The sequence below is a fragment of the Furipterus horrens genome, unplaced genomic scaffold (assembly GCF_987537825.1).
Source record: "Furipterus horrens unplaced genomic scaffold, mFurHor1.1.pri manual_scaffold_13, whole genome shotgun sequence".
Classification (NCBI taxonomy): Eukaryota; Metazoa; Chordata; class Mammalia; order Chiroptera; family Furipteridae; genus Furipterus; species Furipterus horrens.
Window position 1 is genome coordinate 38,282,407 of NW_028327183.1, and position 12,318 is coordinate 38,294,724.

At 37.4% G+C, this 12,318-nt stretch overlaps 1 protein-coding gene across 1 annotated transcript in view; it reads left to right on the forward strand.

Annotated features, from left to right (window-relative positions):
- The first annotated feature begins 1,307 nt into the window (after positions 1 to 1,307).
- The window catches only part of ZNF570 (zinc finger protein 570), a 42,953-nt gene continuing 31,942 nt past the window's right edge, over positions 1,308 to 12,318 (forward strand). Inside the window, exons 1-4 of the mRNA XM_090260677.1 lie at positions 1,308 to 1,391; positions 2,221 to 2,305; positions 8,180 to 8,306; positions 8,637 to 8,732. Coding sequence (XP_090116803.1) covers positions 2,273 to 2,305; positions 8,180 to 8,306; positions 8,637 to 8,732 — 256 coding nt within the window. The 5' untranslated portion in view covers positions 1,308 to 1,391; positions 2,221 to 2,272. The remainder of the gene's footprint in view (positions 1,392 to 2,220; positions 2,306 to 8,179; positions 8,307 to 8,636; positions 8,733 to 12,318) is intronic.

Below are 12,318 nucleotides of genomic sequence, written 5' to 3' on the forward strand. Positions count from 1 at the left end.
TGTAGTTATTGTCTCTGGTGCTTTTCATTCTCTTGTGTGGATCCAGATTTCTATTTGTTATCCAATTACACATATATTAAGCCTTTTGAGGTTGCACTTCCACTTACTAATATTCTACTTGCAAGTTTTTAAAGTTTATTTTCTCTGTGTCTCAAAAAGTATCTGGCACAGAGTAGATGCTTTCTAATCAGATAGGACAGGAAAGAATTCCACACACAAACTCACATCCATTAGTCTAATCCTCATGGTCTGTCACACACGCTATCATATCATACTCTTCCACTCTCTACCAGTCTATCCCTTTCTATTATAGCACATTCTCAGAGGTAACATCACAAATCTCTCATGTACAATCACACATGGTCGCAGAAATGCAGCATGCCCACCTCAACATACAGAATTTTCCATAGTTACTCTCATAGAAACACATAAACACACACAATGACGGAATCAAAGGGTCAGGCACCAACTCAGAAAATTACAGTCTGATGACAGAAATGTCGGTAGACAATAAACAAATAAAAAACTTAAAATATAAACACTATTGTCTGAGTATAGAGTTATTATACATTAAGGAACCATGGATTACCAGGGGAGAGGTGTGATCAGCAAAAGCCTCTTTGGAAATGTGACATTTGTATTTGAATGTAAGGAGTAAGGGAAATTTTAAGATACCTGGCAGAAGGGCCATTTTAGGAAGAAGGGATACATTCACACCCACCATCACCAAATCACTAATACGAGAACGGTTACCCTTTCTACCTTGACCCCACCCTCAGGTCTACAAGGTAAGCCGTTTCCTGAGCAAGAACGCCCTAGAGGACCGGGGTACTGAAAGGAAGTATACTGCGCCTGCACACTGTAGTCCCAGTCCGCCCCCCAGACACACTTTATTTGGGTACCGTTACACAGTTCTAAGCACTATCTCTTCTCTCACTTTATGCAGATACACGCACTAGCGCCTCACACACACCCTGCCCCCTGCAGCTAACCCGCGGCTCTAAATTTTTCAGTCTAGGTCGCTAAGAGTTGCGGACCGAGCAGTTGTCTCCGCGCACTTCAGACCCAGACTGTCTAGTGTGAAACTGTGCTCCGTCCCTGTTGAGGACGCAGACCCGGAGCTAACAGGAATAGGGACTTTTGGGCTCCTTCCGGAAGACCTGGGAGAGGCCGGCGTGGTAAGACCGGTAGCAGAGCGGATGGAGTTTGGAACTCCTAGCGCCCGCGCAGTTGTACTCTGCGGAGCTGTGGTTCTTTTTTCTAGTCTGGACTACATTTCCCAGTGGCCACCGCGTATATTAGCCGGGCCCTTTTGTGTCCATCGGAGGAGACTTGTCCCTTCTTTGTGGGCCTGCGGAGGCTGGGTTCCATCAGATTCTTCAGGGATAAAGGTGAGCCCTAGTAGAAATTGGCCGAGCCTTGCGGGGCAAGGACGGGATTTTCCCGCAGTTCAGTTCTGCAGGTAGGGAGTGGGCTGAGGGAGGAGTGGCCTGTGAGTCACTGGGCGGCCAGTCCCATGCCCTCTGTGTGTCATGCTCCTTCATACGGTGCCATGGAAGACTGTCACTCCATGTGCTTGTACACATCATATCTGTGTGACTGTGGGTGCAAGTCAGTGGTTGGTGTCACGGAGTGTGAGACTATGAGTAGGGGTGGGAGAGTATGCTCTGTCTCCTTGTTCTCGTACCCTCGGCCTCTTTGTGACTGTGCTCTGTGAGTGAGACCATTGGTTGTAATACCCTAGTATTTGAAGCTTTGGGGTATGGGAGAGTGTATGTACACTGTGGAGACTGTGTACATACTCATGGCCACTGACTGTGATGTGTGTAAAATGGTAAGAATCTGTGCATATCTACAGAGATTGAATGAGGCTGTGTGCCACCACTGATTATTGAAGAGGACTGTGGAGTCAGGAAGACCCTTTATTTGATCTTGGTGCTGTTATTTATTAATTGTGTTGTCTTTATATAAATGATTATATACATTACTCGGATTTTTTATTTGTAAATTCTAGAAAATCTATTGTAAAAATAATAAATTAGGAGGTGATTTAGGCATGGATTAAATTGTATTCAAATTCCCAGGCTTCCATTATGCTTTCTCTTTATTGGAGAGGATGCTCCTCTCTTACCAGGAGGAGAGAAGCTGCAAACATCTAGGCTGGTGATTCTGGATGCTGCAAGGAAAACCTAGTTTCTCATGTTCTCTTTCCCATTTCAGTCATCTAAAGGACACTGCCATTTCCCAAGAGAAAAGCAAAGAGGAGGAATGAATGGCTGTTGGACTTCTGAAAGCCATGTACCAGGTGAAATGGTATTTTCTCTTTCAAAAACCTTTTCCCACTTTTTATTTTTATTTTTATTGTATTTTAAGTATATTTTGATTATACTGTTACAATAATCCCAATTTCTTTTCCCTTTGCTCTGCTATGCCCAATAACCCCCTTCCCTCCAGCAATCCTGCACCTCTTAGTTCATGTCCATGGGTCATGCATATAAGTTCTTGGGCTTCACCGTTTCCTATATTATTCTTAACATCTCCCTGTCTATTTTGTACCTACCAATTATGCTTCTTAATCCCTGCACCATTTCCCCATTTCTCCCTCTTCCCCTTCCCTCTCCCAGCTGATAACCTTCCAAATGATCCCATACCTATGATTCTGTTCCTATTCTAGTTGTTTGCTTAGTCTGTTTTTGTTTTTGTTTTTATATTTATTTTTTAGATTCAGTTGTTGATAGTTGTGAGTTTGTTTTCATTTTAATGTTCATAGTTTTAATCCTCTTTATCTTAAATAAGTTCCTTTAATGTTTCATATAATAAGGGTTTGGTAATGTTGAACTCCTTTAGCTTTATCTTGTCTGGGAATCACTTTATCTGCCCTTTCATTCTAAATGATAGCTTTGTTGGATAGAGTAATCTTGGTTGTAAGTACTTGTTTTTCATCACATTAAATACTTCTTGCCAGTTCCTTCTTGCCTGCAAAGTTTCTTTTGAGAAATCAGCTGACATTCTTATAGGCACCCCTTTGTAGGTAACTCTCTGCTTTTCTCTTGCTGTTTTTAAGATTCTCTCTTTATCTTGAAACTTTGGCATTTTAATGATGATGTGTCTTGGTGTGGTCCTCTTTGGGTCTAGCTTGTTTGGGACTCTAAGCTTCCTGGACTTATATATCTATTTCCTTTGCCAATTTTAGGAAGTTTCCCTTCGTTATTTTTTTTACATAAGTTTTCAATTTTTTCTCTTCCTTTTCTCCTTCTGGCACCCCCATGATTCAGATGTTGGTACATTTAAAGTTGTCCCAGGGGTTCCTAAGCCTCTCCTCATTTTTTTTTTTTTTTGATTCTTGTTTCCTCATTCTGTACTAGATGACTGCTTTTTCTTCCTTATGTTCCAAATCATTGATTTGGACCCCGGTTTCCTTCCCTTCACCATTGGTTTCATGTGGATTTTCCTTTGTTTCACTTATCCCTCACTTCTTCTCTTTTGTGTTTGCTGTACTCAAGTGTAACTGTCAAGTCTGTGAACATCTTTATCACCAGTGTTTTGAATTCTTCATCTGTCAGGTAGGTTATCTCCTTGTTGCTTAGTTCTATTACTGGAACCTTAATCGGTTCCCTCTTTTGGGCCATACTTCTCCATCTCCTCAATTTGACAGGCTCTTGTGTTTGTCTCTGTGTCCTAGGTAGAGCTGTTGCACCTGTTAGGTTGTAAGGAGTGGAGCCTTAGGTACTCATCACATTGTGATGCTGTATGTGGGGGAAGGGACTGAGAAGGAACAATCCCACTTGCTCAGCACTTGCCTCTTTTTCAGGCATTTCTCCCACTTCCTTATGGGACTGGTGCCTCTCTAGTTGTTGCCCTGGCTGTTGTTCCCATAGTGGGTGGGTTTGCAGATGTTTGAGGACTGTGGGGACCCTCTAAACAAACAGACCATGCTGAGAGACTGGCAGTTTCTTCCTCCACCCCAACCCCCACTGGTTTTCACAGTCAGAAGCAGAGGCTTTATTTTCCCCAGCACTGTCTGGTCTGGTGCTGGAAGCACTCCCCTGGTGTCTTCCTACTTTTTTAAGTGTGTGACTGTACTTTATGCTAGCCAGTCACAGCCACTGTCAGTGCTGCTATCACACCATGTCATCTCCACCCCAGCACCTCCCCTCCTACCTGTCTGGATGAATATTTCTTGTTTATGTCTTTGTTTGTTGGACTTCCATGCAGATCATTTTTCTGGAACTTCTGATTGTCTCCAGTTTTGAGGTTGTTGTGTTCCTTCTGAGTTGTTGAGTAAGATGCAGCGTGTCTGCCTATGTGTCCCTCTTGACCAGAAGTCTTTTCCTGCTTTTTAAACAAGCAGACATTGATTTTACTTCTGCTGACATTTTGTTTTCTAGGTAATCAATTATGTTGCTTCATAAAACTCTCCAATGAATTCCCACGTATGCAGGATAAATGCTAAAGTCTTTGCCTTGGTCTGAAAGGTCCTATATAATCTGGTTCTCGACTGTCATCCCTCTGAGCTCTTCTGATTTTTCTCATCCTGTCTGTAACTTACTTGGTTTTAGTCACACTAGCTTCCTTGTAATGAGTTGAATATATTCTTAATCATGGCCTTATACTTGCTGTTCTATCTGCCTGGAATGCTGTCCCCCAAGATACAGACCAACTTCATTCTAGTTTCTGCTCAAACATTTATTCATTCATTCAACACATTTTTATTAAGCACCTGTTAACCAAGAGGGTTTATTTCTTGGTCTTCTTCTGTGCTCTGTCTACCATCACTCCTTTGGTGATCTTATCCTGTCTCACAGCTTTAAATACCACCTATATGCCAACAACTACCAAACTGTATACAGCCTAGACCTCTCTCCTATAATCTAGACTTGTATATTCAACTGCCTACACAGCATCTTCATTTAATTGTGTAATAGATACCTCAATCTCAGACATCTCAAACTGAGTTAAAAGAGCCTATGAAAGTTTTAGGACATGGGAGTTACATGATATGATTCCCATTTTAATAGGGTCACTGTGGCTACTACATGGAATAAACCTAATGGGACAAGAATAGAAACAGAGAAACCAAATAGGAAACTTGCATATTCCTTATGTCAGGTGCTCAAGCTAGAAGTCTTCCATGAGGAAGTTATATTTGTTCTATCTTTAAAAGATATCCAGCCCTGGCCTGGTGGTTTAGCTGATTGGAGCATCGTCCCATACACCAAAAGGTTGAGGGTTTGATCCCTGGTCAGGGCACATACCTAGGTTGCGGGTTCAATTGACAGTGGGTGTGTGTATGGGAGGTACCTGATCGATATTTCTCACATTGATTTTTTTTCTCTCTCTCTCTTTTCCTTCTTCTCTCTCTAAAATCAATAAACATATCCTCAGGTGAGGATTAAAAAATTATATCCAGAATCTGACCAATTTTTAATACCAACACTGCTTTTTTTTCTGGTCAAATCATTATCTTTCAGTTAGGTCATTGCTATACTCTCCTAACTTGTCTCCTTACTTCCTCCCTTACTCTCTTCTGGTCTATTCTCAACAGAGCAGCCAAAATGATCCTATTACACAGGTCATATTTTGACATTTCTCTTCATGGTGGGTATAGAACTAATAAAAATTATAGGACAATGTTTTAAAATAGTTTAGCTGTAAGCAAAAAGGAGAAACAGGTGGTGACTGAAGGAGAAACTGTTGTGGACAGTTTTTCAAAGGTAAGTATATGTCTTAGGCTGATGTTGATTTAGTAGAAATGGAAATTTGAAGGTGAAGAGGAGAGAGGAGTGAATTGCTGGAACACTGTACTTGAGTAGGTCAAAGGAGCTGAGGTTTAGTGTACAGTGGAGAGGCTGGCCTTTGCTAGGAAGGCAGGATGTTCATTTATAGTAATAGGAACAAGTTAGAATATAAGGGCACATGTGCAGGTAGATGTGTAGATGCTATGGGAGTTTGTGGAAATTCTCTTAGAATGGCGTTTTTTTAGTGAAACAGAAAATAAGATCACCAACCAAAAGTAAGAATGGTAGAGAAAGTATTGGAGATTTGAGGGCAGAGGGTAAAGTATCAAATGATCATTTAGGAGAGTGATGGAATGAATGGATTAGAAAAATATATTGTATAAGTAGCATTTTGGCCCACTTGGCATTAGTGTTTGTAAATTTAAAATGAGATTCATCAGCATGGTTGGTATGATTTTCTCCAGTAAAGTTCAGCTGTATAAAGTACAGAAACTGAATATATGTTGAAACATGGCTGTGGTTTAACCAGGTGAATACAGTTAAATGAGAGAAAAGCAGAAAAGTTTGTGCATGCATAAGATGATTATAACAAATGGTTGTGCTACGAAGTGAGGGTATGTAGGAGTGAGGAACAGTGAAAACATGGCAGGATCAATGATCTATAGGTTCTATTGGGGTAAAATAATTATCCTAATAGGGCACCATAAGACAAAAGTTGGGATATATAAAAGGTGTCAGTGAAAGTAGGAGAGTTGAGATTATGGAGGGTTTGGTGCTTATTGGTAGTGGCAATGTCTGGGGCATTACAATGGAAGTGAATAACTGTAGAAGTGTGAAGGACATTATTGAAGGAGAGAGGAGTTGGAGAACTGAGAGACAAGGTTGTTGGGAGGATTATTTATATGAATATTTAAATGACCAAAGATTATAACAGGAATAGCATTGGAGAAAGTGACAGTGAGCCATGTGTTCAAAGAATGACAGAGAATTGGTATCTACCAGGAATTGGTAGATAACTAAAACAATGAAGGATAGTGTGATTGATAGAGTGTGATTTCATGAGATATAAAACTAGGTGTCTTTTAAGGAGAAGGGTGGAAGGGAATGGTCTGGAAATGAGTATAAGGTACAAAGAGATCAACCATCTTACTTTCAGGTGGTATATAAAAGGAATGTGGGAAATAAGACAGTCACCATGTGACAGAAATTAAGGAGAAGTAGTTTTCTCAGCTGAAAACCATGTTTCTGTAAGGGCATCATGGTGAAGGGAACTTTGGTTATGCTTCAGACTGGTTTGATGATAATTATGAATGGATTTTGAAACCAAGTATTATGTTCATTTGTTAGAGGTCAAATATTTCATAGTTAGAATTTAAGCTCCTTGTATTGACATTGTATTTATTTTCACTGACTGTATAAACTTAAAGGATAAGTGAAAGAACATGTGTGTCATATATAAAAATATTTATATGTTTATTATGTCTTTATATAAGCTAAGAAAAAAACATTTTTGAAAACATATTTACCATATGAACAAAACTCTTAACAAGAACATTTCTGTAACATATCTGGTATGTTACTGCTGGAATAGAGAGGAAGAAATTCACAAACTATTTCATATAATTTAATAAGAAAAATGATAGCAAAACACTTTAAGAATTTTTATTTGGTATAGGCAGCTTTTTTTTAACCATGACAAAATTGTATCAAATGACCAAAAATGAAATCTTTTGTTGCCATGACAGATTTACCTCTTTTAGTTTTGTAAAAAGAAAAATTTTATACACATGCACACAGAGACACATAATATATGTCAGTTTCATCAGCAAGTGATTGCATTATAGAAATCTGGCATCCAACTGAATCATAGCATGGCTCACAAGTTTTTAAAACTTTTCCAAGCCCATTTAGGCAGAAGCAGTATTATGAGTGGAATACCCATTTAATCCAGGTACTCTGGATTGAAGTATTTTAATTTTAATGGAATTGATGATCAGCTTGGTCTAGCACACTTTTTAGGGCTAGCAAACACTTTCTAGTCTCACTTTAATCCTCTTACAGCCTCTTGAACTTTTTGAACTGTTTGTTTATTAATTCAGTTTATTCAGTGAATGTTTGAATATCTCATGTGGTCCAGATACTACTCTGTAACTGGGAATAGCACAGTGACCAAAACAAAAACATATTTTGCCCTCATGGAGTTTATAAATAACAAAAAAATTAAGTGCCATAAAGAAAAAATAACCAGGGTTTCGGGAATAGAGAACTCGGACAGGAGCATTGCTATTTTTATGCAGAATGATCCAAGAATTACAAAAGCCCTGAGGGGGTGCATGCTTGATGTATGTAATATCAGTGAGAGCCCACTGTGGCTTCGGCAAAATGAATGAGGTAAGTATGGTAATAGATGAGATTATTTTACTTTATTTATTTCATTTCAGGAGTTGGTGACCTTCAGGGATGTGGCTATAGACTTCTCCCAAGAAGAGTGGGATTGTCTAAATTCTTCTCAAAGGCATCTGTACAATAATGTGATGTTGGAGAACTACAGGATCTTGGTATCACTGGGTAAGAATATCTTACAGAATCGAGGTTCTGTTCATAAGGGGCTCTTTGCTACCATCATTATGGTTTTTTGGATAGCATCTGCAGTGCTTGGCCAAATGTGTGTTGCCTGTACCAAATAATGGTTTAATATTTGTGGACTTGGCAGTGGACTGGTCTATTATTAACCTATGGCAGAAGTTTCAGCTTCCCTATCCTTTGAATACATGTCCTTAACACATTTTTCTCTGCTTTACTGTTAAGTCCCCTCTTCCCTGATGATCACAGGATTAGAGATGTGATTTCTGGGATATCCACAGCATGACCAAATTCTGTTTCTTTTTATATATGCAGGACTTTGCTTTTCTAAGCCAAGTGTGATATTATTGTTGGAACAAGGGAAAGAACCGTGGATGGTGAAGAGAGAGCTGGCAAAAAGCTTGTGCTCAGGTGGGTGAAGAAGAAATAGACAGGCAAATACCTCTGCAGTGGACAGCTCAGCTTGACTGAAAGGTGTTGCCTCTTCACTTTTCTTTGTTGGCATGTTCTCAAATGCTCTAGGTCTTAGTAGAAACTTAGGGCCTTTTAGGGTGTTCTCCCAAATTTGTTGTTCATAACTGTCTCTCCTTTAACACTTTGCCTCCTTCTTTCTAAAAACTCGCTTATCTATTCTTTGAGTCCCATTTCTTACCAGTTTCATAAGCCTCTTTCAGTCTTTAAAAAAAAAAAAAAAAGAATCTTTTCCTAACCTGATAAACTTTTGAGCTTGACAAACAGCTCTAACTGATGTTCCAGGTTCAAATCCTGACACATGCAGTGAAATTTGGGGCAAGTCACTAACCTCTCTGAGCTTTGTTTTGTCATCTATAAAATGGGATAATACTTTTAAAGTGCTTTGAACGGTCCTTATCTCATATTATGAATGCAATAGCTGTTAGCTGCTATTAGTAGTACTAGTATACCTCCAAATGCTTCATTTTTCTCTTAATGGTCAGTTTATTTTTTCTTTAATAAACATTTATTGAAATTATACTTTAAACAAGGTACTTGCAAGATGCTAGGGTTTTATACATTTATATAACTAAACAATTAGTAGGCTAATTGCAGAGTTATGATATAGCAATAAATGGAATATATGAAGAGATAGCTGAATAAATGAGAAACTTGGCAAAAGGTGAGAGGCAAAAGAGTTTGGATAACTGGGAAGATGATTGTCTTTAGCAAAAACACAAGTCAGAAACTAGAAAGCATTTGAGGGAAGGGATAATAAGAGTTTGTTTTTGTGGCATAGGAAGGATTTTCATATAGACATAGGAAACATTGAGGTAAAATGGAAGACTGAAGTTTAGAAGAAATCAGGGTCTTTGTAAACATCTCTGTCAGTACTGTTCTCCAACTCTACTACCACTACCTATTCCTAATCTTCTATGTCCTTGTACAGTTTTGTGAGAAAAAAATTTGATGTAGAATCCTAATGTCACATATATATATATGATTAAATTTTTATTATTATTAAATAACTTACACACAAATAGATATATGTTCACATATATGTGTAGTTTAAATAATAATAGAACAAAATTCCATGAACCTACTTCTTAGTGTAAGAAATAGAAAATTGTCAATGCCATTTTAGGCCCTTGAGGGCCCTGGCCTAATGATATACAATTTCCTACCCATGGTTCATCCCCATCCCTGACTGGAGTAACCATTATCCTACAGTTTTGCTTATCATTGCTTGGCTTTTCTCTATAGTTGTATCATATATCCATATTTTCAACCTTTTATGCATGGAAATATATTGTATAGACAATTCTGACTTTTTTAAACTCAAAATTGTATTCCTGAGATTCATTCATGTTGATTTTAATAGCTGTGGTTCCTCGAATATTTTTTTTTCTGCTGAAATGTAATATGTTCCACTATATAAAACACACTTTATCCATTGAAGGTCATTTGAATTGTCTTAGTTTTATGCTATTGTAGATGTTACTGCTATGAACCTTATTATATGTGACTGCTGGTGCACATATGCTGGAGTTCATGTAGAGAATACAGCCAGGAATTGACTAGATAGTGCTATTTTACTTTCCAAAGTACTTGTACTAATTTACATTTCTAACAGTTATGTGTGAGATTGGTTATTACTGCACACTTAGAATACACAATTTTTTTTTTTAATTTTGCTACCCTGTTGGGTGTGAAATATTATTTTCTTATAATCGTAATCTGAATTCCCTTGTACTAAAGAAATCGAACATATTTAATTTTTAAATTGTTTTTAAATATTTATTTACTTATTTTTAGAGAGAGGGAAAGGGAGGGAGAAAAAGAGGGAGAGAAACATCTATATGAGAGGGAAATATCAGTTGGTTGGTTTCCGCTCATACTCACCTCAATCAAGACCGAAACCACACTCAGGCATATGCCCTGACAGGGAATCAGTCGAACCAGTGACCTTTTGCTTTGTGGGATGACACCCAACCAACTGTGCTACACTGGTCAGAGTGAGCATATTTTCATATTTATAACGGCCATTAGTGTTTCCTCTTTTGTGAGGTATCTGTTCAAGTCTTTTGCCCGTTTTTAGGAAGGCTGCCTTATATATATATTTGTACTTTATATTTTTGATATTTTGTTTTAAAAAACCTTTCTGTATTCCCAAGTCATATATACTCCCAAGTTGTCTTCTAAAGATTTTCCTTTTATATTTAGGGCCATAGTACAATTGAATTTAATTTTTGAGGCTGAAGTAAATTGTATTTTAGTGCCTTATGGAAAACCAAATGTCCTAGGTAGTTATTGAATGAATGAGCCCTTTTGCTCATTGTTCTGAATGTTACCTCTTACTATATAAGGTATTAGTATATTTCTGGGTCTAAAACAGGCTGGCCTGTTTCAATTAAAATACTTTATTATAAGACTGAATGTCTGTTAGGGCAAGTTCCCATACCTTGTTTATGTTCTTTAGAATCTTTTATTTGCTTTTTGGCCACCCAAATAAAGTTTAGGGTCAGTTAGTCAATTTCTACCAAAAAACAATAAAGAGCTATTGGCTTTTGATTCATTAATTTATTTATTTTATATGTCAGTTAAAATTTTTTTCTATTTGTAAATATGATTTATCTCTCCATTTATTTAGGTTTTTAAATTTCCTTCAATATGTTTTATAATTTTCTCCATACTGGCCATGCATATCTTCTATTAGATAAATTTCTAGGCATATTGGTTTTGTTGCTATATTAAATGTTGTCTGTATTTTCTATTTGTTGTTCATATGCAAAAATGAAGTTAAGTTTTATACATTGACCTTATAGCCAGCAACATTGCTAAGCTGTCCTACTAATGATAATAACTTAGATTTCTTTGGATTTTATAACGGTAGTTTCTTCACTTTAAACTCATGCCCTTAATTTCCTTTCTATGTTGCCCTGTCTTTAATCTTCAGTGTAGTATAAATTGAAGTAGTGATAAGCGGTCATTCTTATCAACTTCTGGTCTCAATGAGACTGCTTTAATATTTTCTTATTAATAATTCTGATGTTTGAAGGTTTTAAGTAGATACCCTTTCAATTCTATTTACTAGAGTTTTGATTGTGGAAAGCATGTGAGTTTTAAGACAGGTTTTCTGTATCCGTAGATGATGAGATGGTTTTCAGTTTTTCATGTATTAATGTGGGAAATTACATATTACACTTTTAATGTTGAACCAATCTTGTATTCCTGATATAAACCCATCTTTATATCTTTTCTGTTCACTGCAGTTGCTGTTTAGCAATGTTTTCTTTAGGTTTTTTACGTCTGTGTTTCTTTCACATACTCTTTTTGTCATATTTTGGAATTAACATTGTCCTAGTCTCATAAAATCTATCAATGAGTATTCTTCTTTTTTTCCTTAGAAGAATTTGTGTGAATCAAAATTATTTGTCTTTTGTACGTTTGGTAGAACTTTTTTCACCTTAGCCTGGAATTTGTGAATGTGTGTATGTGTGTGTGTGTGTGAAAAGAATTTAAATTTATATGTTCTAAGATCTAT